The 16,547-nt window shown below is 43.5% G+C and overlaps 1 protein-coding gene across 1 annotated transcript in view; it reads left to right on the top strand.

Annotated features, from left to right (window-relative positions):
• The window catches only part of dpy19l3 (dpy-19 like C-mannosyltransferase 3), a 49,800-nt gene extending 39,092 nt beyond the window's left edge, over positions 1-10,708 (top strand). Inside the window, exons 17-18 of the mRNA XM_070908311.1 lie at positions 8,614-8,772; positions 10,505-10,708. Coding sequence (XP_070764412.1) covers positions 8,614-8,772; positions 10,505-10,708 — 363 coding nt within the window. The remainder of the gene's footprint in view (positions 1-8,613; positions 8,773-10,504) is intronic.
• Positions 10,709-16,547: the final 5,839 nt, after the last annotated feature.

Here is a 16,547-nt window from a genome sequence, read left to right as displayed (position 1 = left end):
GAGAAATGCGATTAGACGCATTTTTGGCACAGGGTGGCGGGAATTGACGCGAAGACTTGTCCGAGTTGAGCGGGATCCCGGGGCTTCATGAGTTTGCCTCCGAAACGTTCAGAGTCGAGAGGAAAAAGGAGAGACCGGAGGGACATGACAGAAAGAACCGGAGTTTCTGACGAGATGCACAGAAACACTCCCTCCGTCGCTAGCTAGCCTAGAGCTAACGTCTGCACGGTTGGTTATAAACGGCCCAGCAGTCAAATGCGCGCAAATGGCACGAGGCAAAACACAAAACGGGAGCAGATCAGAAAACAGGGAGGCTTCACTCTATAATATGACCAAATATACTTATACAAATATACTTATTAGAAATATAATATACTGTACAGAGGGAATTAGAAATAGAAATAGAAATAAAGCCCAGAGGGGATGTCTGGTTTTGTAGCTAATGAAACAGGATAGCTTGCAGTAAGACAAAATGTAAGTCGGAATGCCCAATCTCAATGACCCTCTGAGTGCAGGTGTGTGTCCGTCCGTTAGCCCTGCATCCTCCCTCAAGGAGGAGACAGATGGAGAAAGCAAAGACACGTCCCTGGGATACAAGGAACAACGACATGTATTGACACTGACGTGTTGAGTTTAATGTGCTGTTCATATATCTACATATATACAGACATATATGATATATATATATATGTTTGTGAATCAGCTGTTGTATATAATTGCCATTCCTGCCCTTTAAACCTGGGTTAACACTCTCTATGACTGTCCTCATTTAAGGTGTTGGGTGTCGTTGTGCCGCAGAGAATGCCACGCTATTGAATATGGAAGAATTAGATATGTGCTAAACTTCATTACGTTCATTCATTGAAATGAAAATAGAACATAAAAAATAATTAAGAACAGATGTAGGGAGGGGGGGGGAGTGAAGTTGCACGCTGTGGACATTGCCGCCCCCTTTTGCAGAAGACTGCAAAACAAGAAGACGCCCAAAGATCACTCTCCTCTTCTTATTCCCTTGACCTCTGATCTGCTCTTTGCTCGGCCTTTTTCGTTGGCCGACTATTTGCCCAACGCGGACGGGCCCAGAAGATAGCTGCCCTGCCGGAACTCCCGAGCCGCGCGGAACCTGCTGAAGGCCCGGCCGTCCAGCCAACTTTGAAAGGCAGAACTTTCTGAAAGGAGCCTGCTCAACGTCTGCGTTCTGACGCAACAAAAATTAGAACTGAAGAAACTTTGAAGCCTGCGCGCCCAGCCGAGTGGTTGCGCGTGTTATCATCCCGCCGCCCGCCGAGAGAAACCGCTGATACAATACAATGCAACTGCGATACAGTCAGAATCGCAAAGTGGCTTTGAGAGCATCCGAGAATGCCCGAGAGCTGGCCTACACGAGAAACTCCCCCTCCACAGCGACTTCTCCCCCTGGCCATCTCAACCACCAGGCGAAACTTCACTTTTCCTGTGACAGTGGAGTTGATAGTTGTCATAGATTACTAGAAGTAATTTTGTGTTGGGCCAGGAGTAGGATCTCCCTTCAATACAATCACGATATGGAGTTGTAACATCTTTTCACTCCGCTTCCCGGTAACCTCTCAGCTGCTGAACGGCGCATTAAGGTGATTTCACTGGTCAATATTAAAGTTTTATCCACTTAGCTTACGCAAGTTGATACAGCCCGCCAAGGTAATCATTCACGGCATCATCTGGTATGAAATGGTCCTCATTTCGTGCATGAATTGTCTGTTGTTCATGGCTCCGTTCATGCATTTATTAATTGTTCAGTCATCATTCATTCATGGCTGCATTTATTCATTCATTTTGGTGTTTAGTAGTTAGAACTCCGTAGCAAGGGTGGCCCCCCCCCCCGAGCTGAACTTAATGCGAGTTAAATTCTGTTACTCAGTATAAATCTTGATTATTTCTGTTAGCCCAAGTTGAGTGTCATCCCTCTACTTCGTACCAATTTGTTTTTAGGCCTATGCTGCATATTTTGGGGCTTTATTAAGCGGTATTCACGCTACACCTTTAAGGCACTGTGGAGTGAAGAATACATTTTCTTCTAATCATGTGTTTCCGCTGTAATCCAACGTCTCTCCAGCATAAACAGGCAGAAAGTTGTAGTCGATCAGTCTGATGTGTGTCGGGGTGTGTGTGTTTGTGTGTGTGTTGTTCCTTTTTAGCAGCCTGGTTTCACTTGCACGTGATTTAATGTACGCGCTGGACGACCGAGCACTTCACTCAAATCAGAGGCTGCAGATTTATGAACATATGCTGCCTTCAGATGGCTGCCGGGACAACAGATACTGTACGAATCCCTCGTACAAATGTGAAGGTGAACGCAGATTTACCAGCGTTTAACGGCATAGCATCAGCATAAACATTTTTTATGCTATCCTGTTTGGAGAGTGAGTAATTAAAAGGGTTTATTTACATTCTAAGCACCTTCTAAGTCTGTCATTGCTGCTCATTTGCAAGTATTTAGTTTGCGCTTGTTGGTAAAATCCCCAGACTGGCAGCAGGTTGACGTTGTGCCGTCAGTGCAAAGTCTTAAGACCCATTTTCCACCAAAATACCTAACAACTGGCTTTGCGCTGCCTCATTGGAATGAACCTCCCACCCGTTTGCGCCTCTCCTTCCATCCGTGCACTCCTAGCAAAGCGAATTTCAAGGTCAGGGTAATGCCAAACGGTCACAGCGCTGCTTGCCCTGGTTGTTTTTGCGTTGCCACAAAAAATAGGGCCCTATGGGGTTTTTTTTTTTTTCTTTTTTTCTTTATGGGACGGGGACAACTGAGAGAGACAGGAAAGGCGGGAGAGCGAGTGGGGGGGGACATGCAGCAAAGGGCCCGGACTGGAATCCAACCCGGGCCGCTGCTTTAAGAGCTAGATTTTTGGTGTCTTCCCGTATGCCTCGGGGATCCCTTTGAAGGTTGCCTCTCATAGATCTTGACTCAAAGTCAAATAGGTCATCATTTTGTTTCTTTCAATTCTCTTGTCTCCGTTTCCTATCTGCTAACCATGCGTTTGAGTGCAGATACTTCAGAGCACAGAGGCCGTCTAGGTCATTCCATTTTTTTTTGAAGGTGTTTCTCCCCAACCAGCAGCACTGATGTGCCGGTAATTCCTGAGACTAATGAATTTCAGTGATAGACAGTTACAAAGAGTTTTTTTCCTAGCCTTTACAAAACCAAAAACACAAGAGCGAATGTGTAAAGAATGGATTAAACAGTGTGTTTATCTGCTCCAGTGTAAGCTGCTGCACTCATTCTCGTATTATTATTGATCTACTGTGGCTTGGATTGTACCTCATTTGTAGAAACAGCTATGGACAAAAGTGTCTGCCAAATGAATAAATGTAAAATGTAAATAGCATGCCCGGCTAACTAGATTGCTACTTACAGTAATAATTGTTACTTACAAGGCCTAGGAGCACATCATTAACTACACATATTCTTTTGTGGGTCATGTTTAAAAAAAAAAAAATGAATAAAAAAGCCCTGTTCACGACGAGCACATCCTCTCAAGTTAAGTCTATCGCTAGCAGCTCTGCTCTTCATTGGATTTGGGGAAGCTTACACTCCAGCAGCACCCACTAATATTTCCTGAGCGACACACTAAGCCTTTTTGCCTGTAAAGATATAAGTGAAAACACACTTTTTATACAAAACAAGTATGTAAACGAAGCGTGTTAGGTCAGAATGATCTTACATGCTTATAACAGTAGGACTAACTAGCTCTACTCGGCAGTACAAAAACATTCATTCTTCTTTATTTCCACGTGGATCATCAACTGATGAGGAGGTCGACTTAGCTCATCCTTTAAGTGCATATCCCAAACCCTGTTTACAAAACAAGTCAGCTGTATACTGTCAGATTTCACAGTTGTGATTTCAGCTGCCAGAACCAGCGACGGTCAGAAATGTGAAGCCTGCTTTTGTATACCTCTGTCTGAAAGCAGGGAACCAACTTGCTAATAATTTCGATTGGTAAAGGATATGTAAGTTACAACCGCTGTCATAGTAAACCTCCTAGTGCAGCGCGAGAACGGATGTATTTCTATGGACTTTTGTTGCAATTACACTGCCTCTATATGTCACTTTGTGCCGTAAAATGCAACAGAACAGCAGCATTCACCACTTTTTTTTTTTTTTAAAACGTGTCTATAATTGCACCAAAGTCTCGTCTCTAAAATAACCCGCAAAAACAGAAAACTCAGACCTAAAATACAAACGACTACAACATCAAACCAAATCACGGCCTGACTGTAAGTCACATGCTGCTTTATACTTTCAACCGTTCACACGACATGGCACGGCGGCCAGCTGGCCTGACCGTCAGGAGCGATTTGGGGTTCAGTGTCAGGCCTAAGGACCCTTTGTAACGCGTGGACAGGAGGAGCTGGGGATCAAACCGCCAACACTGTGATCAGCGGACGACCCGCTTTTGCTCCTCAGCCACAGCCGCCCCCATCTGCCTCAGTAGCCGTTTTATTTTGGCCCCGGAATCAAATTCCAAATGTTCTGCCTTTTTCCCAGAACTTGTTGCTCTGACGACATCCCCTTTGCTACACAGAGGAACCTGTGCGACTGCAGCTGCGGCCACGTTGCCTCACCCATCCGTCTCCCTCAGCTCGGTGCTAATGTCTCTGCGTGAGACACCAGGGGATTGTCTGCAGATGGGGGGCCAGTGACCTGCAGTGATTGTGTGAATGAATGTGGGATCAGAAAATGCACGAGTACAATGTGCATCCATTAAGTCGGACTGAATGGTAGCGTGGGAAAAATGGAGCCTAAAAACGCTGCGCTGCACTAAAGGAGAGATGAATGGTGGCGCCTGCACCTTTAGTAATGTATGTGAGAAATGACGAGCATTGCTTTTTGTTTTCTGTTAGTGTGGATGCAGGAAGGGTTTTCACTGTTATCAATTGAGGGAAGCCACTTTTCAAATCAAGCTGATTAAATGAACGGATTCCATTTCTGTTTATTTTACAACTTAAATAATTTGTTAAATGGCACGAAAATGTTTTCCGTCTCTTTGGTGTCTTTGTCCGTGTGAATTCTCTTTTACATCTTGGATCGTGTCTTCATTGGATTTGTCCCGCCAACAGACTTGGAGAACTGTGTTACTCTTGTCATTGACTGGATTATATAAGAACTTGAAATACAAAACTTGACATCCAAAAGACTGATCGCAAAAAAAAAAAAAAAACTGATCCAGGCTAAAACATGCTGTAAACTGCAAATGATGAATTTTGCTTCACTATTATTTGTTTGTTTCTGCTTCGTTATTGTTTGTTGTGTGTGTGTGTGTGTGTGTGTGTGTGTGTGTGTGTGTGTTCTCCACTATGAGCAGGACATAATGTGTGGGTCATCTCTTGGGTAGCTGATCCTATGTTTTTGCATCCCAGCGGGAAGTCAACCATGCTGAGCCGCTGGCGAGGCCTGAGTTCAGCGTGGAGCTCATTAATGATCCACGACACTGGTGCAGACCTTCTGGGCGCTGAGTGTGTGTGTGTGTGTGTGTGTGTGTGTGTGTGTGTGGTAGAAGAACACCACGAGAATGCATTTTCAAACATTTGTGAGAACCATAATAATGTTCCCAGTACTTTTCTGGGCTTCATTTGTGTGTCTACTGCAAAATAATGAATTAGTGGACAAAGAACACAATTATTCTTGTTACCTATGTGTTTCTTTTATGTAATCTTTCTGAATTAATTCACATTCACCCAGCAGGCATGTGTCCTGAAAGGTCTGTTAAGAGTGTGTAAACTGTAGCACTAACACACCCTTCCTCCAGAAAGCTGCACCCTCAGGGATTTGTGTTTTGTCCAGAAAATCTTAAGAACGTAGTGTATTTGTGGGGTTTTAAAGAAAACATTTTTGGTATTCAATTTTTTTTTTTCCGTCAACAAATCCCAAACCAACGATGTGTTAGTCCTGCTCTCAGTACTTTAGTACTTCCCTGTCCGTGACTCTCAGCTACAAGTCTGTTTGTGTAAAAATGGGTCACAAACGTATTTAAAAAAAAAAAAAAAAGGCTACTTCATTTCCTTTAGCAAACATTACTCAAACAGGACGAAACAGTGCCTTCGTTTGGGACTATTTTCAGCGGCGGATTAATACACATTTGGTGCTCTAGTGAGTATTTACAGCAGCTGGACGGTGTATGTGGGTTTGACTTGACCTACAGTGTGTGTACACGGTAGGTTTCATGAAGGAACATGTCACCCAGTGCAATGGTGTGGCTTGTTGATTTGTTTTTAATAGTCTTTGGACAACAATGAAGCTCTGTGGAACAGAGGAAAAAGATTTACCATACTTCTGATACACACACACACACACACACACACACACACACAATACTTGGGTGTTTTCATGAGATTTATTGGCAATAAGAGCAATCCTTACAGACTTTTAAAAGTAGCACAATAAGAGCAGCAATTCTAAAAAAAAATTATAATAATTAATTAAAGAATTAATTAATTAAAAAAAAAAAAAAAACCTAGGCATGGCTGCTAAACATGAATACATTAATATTGTCTTTGTGAGCATGGTAGAATGTTGATGTTAGCGTTTAGCTCAAAGCACCACTGTGTGCAGTACAGCCTCACAGAGCCGCTAGTGTGACTGTAGACTGTTTTTTTGTATTACTGTTGGACCGTTTTGCTTTGTAAATAAACAAACAATAAAATAGTGATCGTCACCCCTCAGTTAGTAACCAGACCGGATTCTGTCACTTCCTGACTAGAATCCAAGATGGCGCATCCAAGATGGCGCCGCGGATGGCTGCCTCGGTCTGTTGGAGCGCATTGTTTTGCCTTGTTTTGTTTGCACCTGACAAACTCTCACTGACACCCCCCCGAACACAACCACAAGCTATACGTTATATTAACGTACATCACCCCTGTCCCCACTGCGTTACATTAACGCACTCACCCCCTACTGGACACTTTATCTGGACACTTTACTTTATTCTGGTCACTGCACTGTTGTTATTTATCTTATCTTATTTTTATTTTTATTCTTATTGTTATTTTAGCTTTTATATTCTACTTATTTGTTATCAAAACAATAGCACCTTCAGACCACAGCAAATTCCTTGTAATGTATGTTACTTGGCAATAAACAGTTTCTGATTCTGATTCTGATTCTGATTCTGAATTGACGTCTGGAAATGATGAATTTAAAAATGCAGGCGTAAGGTTAGTACGCAATTTCAATCTCCGCCCCTTCACAAGTCACAACTCGTAGGTGGTCCGTTCCATTGTGGGACTTTTTTGGAGGGCACTATATCGTGCATACATTTCACACTCAGAGTTCAGACATTCAAATAAAATGGTGAGGGTAAATATAGTCCCCTATATGGGAAAATAGGGAGTGATGTCAGTCAGAGCCAAGCATCAACCTTCAGATCTGAAAAATGACGCCAATGTGGAAGTGCATTTTTTTTCTAAAGGCCAGCAGGGGGCGACTCCACTGGTTGCAAAAAGAAGTCAGATTGTATAGAAGTCTATGAGAAAATGGCCCGACTTCTCACTTGATTTATTACCTCAGTAAACATTATCCTAATGGGTTTATGGTCCTAATTGCTAGTTTCAAGTCCTTTTCAATACAGCGTGATGCTCATTTTGTAAATTATGGTCCCATTTACAGTAAAATAGACGATAAAGCGGGGTATGCTTTAGGGCGGGGCTACCTTATGATTTACAAGATGCTACCATGGCTCCCTGTCAATCAGGATAGAAGCGTTCGGTCGTACTAAAAGACACGCTAGGAGTCGGCCGCTCATTTTTTCCGTGAAGTACATTTACAAGCTAACTTTGTTAGCAGTGACTTCGCATGACGTAGCCAGGAGCCAGGTGCAGTCAGGTTGCCGGTATAGGTGGACGAGCATAGTGTCCTCGGGTTCTCCACCCTCTCGTCCAAATACGGTCACTTCTGGTTCCAAAAAAACAAGATGGCGACGGCCAAAATGCCAAACTCGAGGCTTCAAAACAGTCGTCCACAAACCAATGACCAGTCACGGTGGCTACGTCCACTTCTTTTATACAGTCTACGTTGGTTGGTCACTTCAATGTTCCACCCCTCATTTAAACCAAAACCCTTTTAAACACTTCCACTACCACTGGGCTGAGTTTTGTCCCTGATAAACATCTGTAAAAAAAAACCAAAACAAAACAAAAACAAAAGTGAGTCAGTTCTCAGAGTACTTACAGGTTGCATAATTTGTCCATTTAAATCTGTGGTGTGTGAAATTGGCCAAAAGTTTCATTTCGTCTGCTACAAATAAAAGATGAACCACAACCGATTTCAGAAAGCTGAGAAGTTAAACGCTTTTGTTTTTGTTCCCCCCTCTGATTTTGCTCCACTTATAATTGTTTTCATTCCAATTTTTGTTAGCAAACATGTTGTTATTTAATCTAAACCAACCTCCATCGAAACTGTAATTCAGAAAGTAAATGTGCCTGGTAATCGAGTTCCAGGAGGAGACCAACAATATTGGTGTTAAATTGTAAAGCCAGATGATCTTTAGGCAAAAAAAAAGCAATCATAAATCCACACAAATGTAAATCAATCCTCTTTTATTCTGTGTGTGTGTGTGTGTGTGTGTGTGAGAGCAGGTGTATCAGGTGTACGCTTGCCGGTCCCCGGAGGAAGTCTACGGCATCCTGAGGGCCGTCGGGGCCGACTATGTGGTGCTCGAAAACAGCATCTGTTACGAGCGGAGGCACAGGCGAGGCTGCAGACTGCGGGACCTGCTCGACCTGGCCAACGGACACGTGGGTGGCATTTGTTTAACGTGACTCATCACTCAGTGTGTGTGTGTGTGTGTGTGTGTGTGTGTGTGTGTGTGTGTGTGTGTGTGTGTGTGTGTGTGTGGCCTTGTGTGCCGTCCCCTCTGCCAACTTCTTCTCCTGTGACTGGGTGAAAGCTCTCAGCCTCCGCAAAGATCAATAACTTCACGTCTCATCTGCACGTCACCGTCTTTCACTCGTTCTGTTTCATTCCCACCCCCCCCCCCCCCCCCTCCTGCCTCCATCTCCCCTTATTTTGATGTTGGATGCAGCGCTCTGGCTATTTGGATTACCAGAGGCGAGACAAGCTTCAGTCTGGCTGTCTCAGTGCGGTGTAAGACACATGAAACACTGAGTCTGTGTGTGTGTGTGTGTGTGTGTGTGTGTGTGTGTGTGTCTGTCTGTCTGTCTGTGTTTGTGATGGCGTAAATGTCACACAGACACACAGCATCTGACATCTAGACAGCTTTATTGAGGGAACTCTGGGTTTACATCTGTCCATCTCTCTTTCTTACTTACTTTTTGTTTTCAGACATCTTTCTGTCTTGTTGTCCTTTTCACTTTCTTTCTTTGTCTGTCTATTTTTTCTTTTCTTTCTTACCTTCTTTATTTTCATCTGTCCGTCTGTCTTCCTTTCATTATATATTAATAGTCCTCTTCCTCTTTAACCTAACTGCCTGACTGATGTGGATTTGAAACCAATCGGAATCCTCTCCTGCCTGCGTCTGTCTCTTCAAACGACAGGTGGTCCTAATGATTTACATGAATACGTGTAAAACATTTTGCTTTGACTTTATTTTATTTATTGTTTGCTTGCTTTGAGGGTTCGTTGTTCGGGGTGGTGGTTGGAAATGCAATGACTCAAACAGCTTCTGATTTCTGACAATACAATATAATCAAGTGGCAAATTTGACTTTTAAAGTCAAAAAAAGTATTTCTTTGTAACGTAGAATATCCATGACTAAATAAGACTAAATATTATTTATTAAAAGCAGTCAAAACCTCATCAGGACTTCTTCTTCGTCATTGACAGTGTCCCTGAAACGTGAGCAAACAACCCCAATCACATTTTGAGTTAAAAGTTGCTTAACTATGGTTTTTTTTTTCCAACTCTGGAGTCCAGCCCACCAGCGAAGGAATTGAGAAAGAACCAAAACTGTTGCAACTTTGGCACAATACAGTGTCGTCGTGTGGGACCCAATCAAGTTGAAGAAAATAGGTTTTCAGGGCCTCTAAAACTACATCTTTTAGTTCTTTGCAGCACTGTTGTGTTATACGTAAAATGAGTTAAAATAAGATTATCTTTTTTTTTTTGATACAAGCCTAAAGAAGCAGTTTCCGCTTTTTATATCTAGTTTCCCTCTTAATGTGCACTTTAGGGGGCAGCATCTTTACATTTAATGTTGAAATGAAAATCTCTCACATTCAAAACTGCTAGCAGACGTTTTATCAACATGGCAATCAATGAGGAAAAAATAACGAATAAAAACCACCTTCTACTGAGTTACTGCCACATCCAGCAGGCAGGGGCACAAAGTGAAATCAGAGGCTGTGAGAGGCTGTCCGCCACCCTGTTAGGAGTGTTTATTTACAGCAGCTGTATCTCACGTGTTGGCGATGGACTGACACGTGGCCCCCTTTAAGAATATCAGTGTTAACCTTCTGTCGCTCTTGGTTGCTGCTGACGGTGACGTGTTCGCTCTCTGTGTGCCGTCAGATCATGGACGGACCGGGGGAGAATGACCCGGACCTCGTCCCCGCCTCCCACCCTCGATTCTGCGAGGCCATCAAGACGGACGCGGCGGGTTACACCGCTCTGTTCACCAGAACGTTCCAGAACAAAACCTTCCACGTGTACCGGGTCAAGAAGAAACGCAAGAAAAGCGGCAAGAGCTCGTCAGAGCCCAGCGCGACTCAGTAGCAGGAGCAGGGTTGAAGAAAAAAAGAAAAAAAAAAAAAACACCCCACCCCCCACCCCGTGAGAGGCCAGAGGGGGGAGCGAGGGAGACTGAGGGAGAAGAAGAGATAAAAGCACTGAATCCTCGCTGTTCCTCTGTCTCCTCTCCGCGCTGTGCCCAGCTGCGACCATGCCCATTATTTTGTGAACACACGGCTCTGTGAACTGTGGTGTTTGAGCAGTGGGCCGGTTCAAGCTCGGGGCGGCATTGTTTTAGTCAGTGGACTATGGAAAGCAGCTATAGTAGTCCTGCTTTGGGCTGTTCTTTCACCACCCCGTCCACCCTGAACCTTCTCCCAGCTCTTACTGGTGCACAAACACAGAAACAACTATGAGACCTCCAAGCAGGGTCTGGAACACACCGAGCAGCCACTAATAATTAAGTTTCGGTGTCATTTCCGCACAGCGTCACGGAATGAACAAAATGCTATTCAAACACTTTGAATCATTGTTTTCCCTTTCATGCTTTTCATAGCGAGCAGGCTGGGGGGTTCAGTAGCATTCATCAAATCTAGATCCAACATCAAATCCCAAAAGGTTTAGCTTTTTAACACATTTAAGCCACAGTAGTCATAAATAACTTGATATGTAAGAGTCAAATCTCAGAGATTGACATATTCAATACATTGTAATTAAAAAAGCTTGTCAAATCTGGGCGTTTTAACCGACTTCTTGTAGGAACAAATACATTTTTGGAAAGTGCAAGTTGCCACTGTAGTTCTTTGTAAATATCCGAAAATGTAAAATATTAAACTATGGAAGTTCTGCCTATTTTCTTTTTTTTTTTTTTTTTTTTTTAGAAATTAGCAAAAAAAAAAACAATTTCTTACTTTGACGAAACAGTTCCAACTCAATTCCAAGGTGCCGTTTGCTTTTTTCCGTAGCTTTCAACCGCGTTAGCTGTGTTGCTTGGAAATGGATGTGTTTGTGTGCGGTCTCAGTAGCTGCTGAGGCCTGGTCACACCAGAGAGTGGCACAGCAAACGGATCTGCATGTCTTTGTGAAACATTCGGTTCTAGAGGCTTGACGCTTTGGTGGCTTTACTGGGAAGGCTGGTTGGTGAACTGTTGTAGCTGTAACGCGCTAGCCAGCCGAGACATGGTAGCACTAGTCGGTCACAATAGCTCCCGGAGCTTCTTTCTGCTTTTTCCGTGCTGTTGCCGTGGCGTTTTTTGTTGCTGGGATTGTATGGTGCAAATCTGTGGCTCGAAGTTGAAGAGCCGAAATTCACCCCCGCCAGGGAATCCACAGATCATGGCGATTTCCATCGAAATGAAGTGAACGCGCCCCGACTTTTCGGGTGTGACGGGGTCCTTTGTCATTTCACCCAGAGCACTTTTCGGACTTCTAGTTCATATTCATTTTAAAAGTTGAGTGTCAAAGTTCACTCTTGACCTTGGAAATAGTAGTGTGACGCAATCCCAGCCCCCCCCCCCAGTTACTTACTTACTAGCTTTCAACCATGTCGCGCAGTCTTCTAAAAGTGCCGTGGGTGAAACAGATCCATCTCCATGACAACTGTGCAAACCGACGACCACCTCACACAAAAGTCGGATTTGGGCTTTTTAGTTGTTTTTTTTTTCTTCCAAAAAGCGCATTTCTTGACTAAAACCTGACTGTGTGCTGTACTTGAGGTGTATTTCCAGCTGACACAGTCACCGTAGGAGGGAGGTTGTACAGAGGGGGGCCACTTACATTAATACACTGAATAACTTTGACCATTAGCTTGACTCAGCCTGAACTCGGATCAGACGGCACTTTTTGGCCGGGAACATTTGGCTCCGCCGTGATAGATGTTATCAGTTACCCCTTGAAAAGAAAAACGGCCATCCTTTTGGTAGTTTTGATTCCCGCCTGGTGGAGACGGGTTCCACCGCCGCTTCAGTCTGCTTTTGCTGTAAAAGTGAGGTCAAAGCGGGGTGCCAAGTGATATTTGTGACGGTGTTGTTGCGATTGCTGTCGGCTCTGTGGTCCTCCTCATCAGCAGACTCAACCTTTTCCACTCTCCCCCCTCTCTGACACACACAAACACACACACACACACAAACACACACACACACACGAACACACATGAATAATGTAAGTGGCTGGGAAATTGCAGTGGGCTGACAACAACACTGATTCCCCGCCGCAATCCAAAATAGTTTGTGAGGGAGACAGAGAGAGAGAAAGGGGGGGGGGGGGGGCAACACTTGTATATCAAACTGAGGCTTTGTGGTTAGAAAGGAAAGGTGGGGAGGAGCAGGGGGGAGGGTGGCAGAAAAGGCTCGTATTTAAACAGCAGCGGAGGAGAGATGAGGGCGCATCAAAACATGGATTCGCGGTGATCTGAGCCCCTTCCCCATTTTCCCTCCGAACCAGAGGGAGAGCGGAGGAGAGGAGGGGATTGAAAGGGTTGGATCTGTGTCAGTAAGTGTGGGTTGGCCAGTCAGAGTTACCTGCCGTAATGAGCTGCTATATGTGGGTACGCCACACACACACACACACACACACATTTTCCCCTCCCTCCCCCGTCCCAGTCTGCCTATATTTGTACACTTGTTAATAAGGACCGCTGTCTTTGATGATCCACACCCTCGCAGATGCATGCACACAGTTGTTGTGGGGCTTTTGAAAACGTGTTGTTCGTTAACCGCACAGCCTCATTGTAATGCATACCAATTGGATCAGTGTGAAACAGCACCACTTGGCGCCCCCCCCCCCCCCCTCCACTCCCCCCTCCCACCACCCCTTCCCGCCTTCATATTGGATGTTTAATTTAGGAGATGTCTGATTGCTTTATTTGAGAGCGGAGTGATTCCATTATGTTTGCCTAATAAGAGTGTACTAATGTAATATTGTTTTGTTTTTTTTTTCCCCAGCGTTCTTAATTTCCATACATATTGGGATTAGTGGTTCAGAGTTGCGGCGTCTGACTTTGGTTCTTTCTTAATGAAAAGGAGATGAAGGAAGCCATTAAACGTGTGCACAGCTCAGCACTCCATTTAGGCCCAATTTTAAGAAGAACTCAAGCATTAGTCAGTGTGGCTGAAACAAACATGGCCACTTTAGTTCATATTTTGCTTGGTAAATGAAATAGTTTGTAAAGAGAGAGAGAAAAGGGAATCCCTCTGCCATAAACCGGACTAAAGGCCAAATTCACGCCTGTATCTGTATCCTTCAAAATAAAACAACCAGTTTCCTTCTAGAGAAATCTATAACAATAACTTTTTTTTTTTTTTTTTTTCTTTTTCCAGTCTTGCCACTGTATGGCCAAATGTATTCGGGCAGCCTCTCATTACCCACCCATATTGATAAAATGATCTCAACTCAAGGTCCACTTACTTAGTTGTTCTGGAGCTTTTGACCCAAATTGAGTGCTGGACTGATTTTGCTCATTTGCTATGGAGCCGTAGATATCTTGTCACACACGTCGTCGACTCCATGTTGCTTTGACGTAACCTAACCCTAACGCCTCAAACAGGACGGGGACAAAAACAACAGTTGACTATTCCTTTCTTTACATCTCGTGCCATGGTTTTATATCTATTGATGTCATTGTTGTTCTGCTGGAGTCCATGTTTTTAGATAAAAAAAAAATATATATATATATATATATTACCCAGAGTTCACAGCAAATTAGCTTTACTTAAGATAGTCAATAACTAGATGGCTTTGTGCAACAGCTGGATTAAGATGTCAATCTGAAAATCCAACTATTAGTTCGATCTGAGCCGTAGTCAAAGGCTGGTTAAGACTGTCACGCTTAATTATGGGTGTAAATATGCTGCTGAACTGCCTCCACTCTTCTGAGGAGACTTTGGAACCTGGTTGCAGAGATTTGATCAGTGTTTTTGGGAGCACGTTGGTGCCCGAGGCTTGGGTAAAAAAAAAAAAGAAAAAAAAAAAGGGTTTCATTGTTCGTTTTTCTGTCAGTAGTTGAAACCATCTACTTCTGTGTTTATTTGGGGGGGAAAAGGGGGTTATTGTAAGTATGTGAGTGCCTTTGGTCATCTTCGTCATTTTGCTCTGTTATTCCTTTTTCCAAGAATCCACTAACACATGTTGTACAGCTGGTTTTTTTTTTCTACTGCAGGACATTGTTCTTATCAGAAATCATAAAAACCAGTAAATCTTTAGTCTGCAATTTAAATTGTTCTTACGGTACGTTATTGTTGCAAGGAATATGTGAGATGCCCGAGTCGAGGTCAAAATCTTTTCCAATGCCAGTGTTAGCTATTTAGACACATCCATGTTCAATGGCAGTATGGTCAATAAAAGCATTTTTTTTTTCCCAACAATGTCACTTCCTTGTTTGTGTCGTTACGCATTATTTTTTTTTTTTTTATTCTTCTGTTTCCTTTTTCTTTTCTTTTTTTCCTTTTCAGATGCAGTCACGATTCGGCGCAGACACTGGTGCAAATAAATGAATTTATTGAGGAGAAAAAAAAGATCAAAGCAAATACAAAACACTTACATAGCTGTCCAAAGCTCATCACCATCATGATGATAAAAAAAAAAAAACACAAAAAAAAAAAAGATATGTTCGGTTTGATTTTTTTTTTCCTCAGAAGCGGCACATTTTTAAACTTAGTGCTTTTCTTGACAAAAAAAAAAAAAAAAAAAAAAGCAATAATTTTAATTCATCTATCTCTGTATTTACAAATGAGGTAAAAACGATAACTTTGTTCACAACATGTCTGCACCCAGAACACAACATTTAAGAAGCCGTTATATGGTACAAATGAATGGTGGCGGGAGGTGGGTTGCTGCTCCTTAACAGCTGCAGAGAGAGAGAGCGAGAGAGAGAGAGAGAAGTGAAGCATGAAGCGTCTTCATCCCTCACCACTCTGCGTGGCCCAGGCTCGGCCCCGCTCTACGGAGGAATAAAAAAAAAACAAGCATCCCTCTCTAGAAAATTCCCACTTGTCTATAAAAAAGAAAAAAAAAAAAAAAAGCCTGTGTGTCTTACTCTCAGGCCTCATCCCACGGCGTACTGCACCCTCACCTGACCATCAAGTCTCTCTTTTGTTTGTCAAAGCCCCACTGTTGCCTCTGCTTTTCAGAAATGGCATGTTTCTGGAAAGCCGCGGTGTGGGAATGGACTCATCCGTCGCCTTGTTTTTCTTTTTTCTTTTTTGAAAGTACCCACAATCCTTTGGGGGGGGGGGGGGGGTTTGTTGTTTTTTTTTTTACCAGCATGACAGCAAGCCATCAGCTCCTATTAGGATTAGTGTCCTGACATGTTTTCACACACTCCTACCCTTTAACTGCTCTCTGCCGACAGGCTCGGCTCTGCCAGCGCGAGGACGGATATAAAATATAAAATAATTATTTTTTTTTTTTAAAAAGAGCACGATGAGAGTAGCTGCTGCTGCTGCTGCTACTGCCAGTGAAATGCCAGGTGAAGCCAGGTTGGCGCTTTTTTGGGAAGGATTGCAGGGAGAGGGAGGGAGGAGACATATGACTTTTGTGTTCATTTGCTGTGCAACAGACCGTTTCTGCAGAAAACCATCGCTCCCAGCATCCCTCTGTACGGCTCCCTACGGAGCTCCATGCTGCACCGGTGGCACATTTCACCACTGAGGCAGGCGCTTGATGAGATGGTTCCCCTCTGCCTCCCCTTCCTCATTTGCTCTCTGATTCAACCTTCCACCCTCTAATCATATCTCTTATCAAAGGTGAAAAAGAAACGCGGCCCTTTCAGACTCCGCACTCCTCTTCACCTTCCCCGCTTTGTTATTGTTCTTTGACTTTTCCGTTCTTTTTTAGACAAATTGTTCTCACTGGTTCCACAACAACGGGGGGGGATCAATCAACCTGA

Source organism: Enoplosus armatus, chromosome 1, assembly GCF_043641665.1.
Source record: "Enoplosus armatus isolate fEnoArm2 chromosome 1, fEnoArm2.hap1, whole genome shotgun sequence".
NCBI lineage: Eukaryota > Metazoa > Chordata > Actinopteri > Centrarchiformes > Enoplosidae > Enoplosus > Enoplosus armatus.
This window is presented reverse-complemented; position numbering and strand designations above follow the sequence as displayed.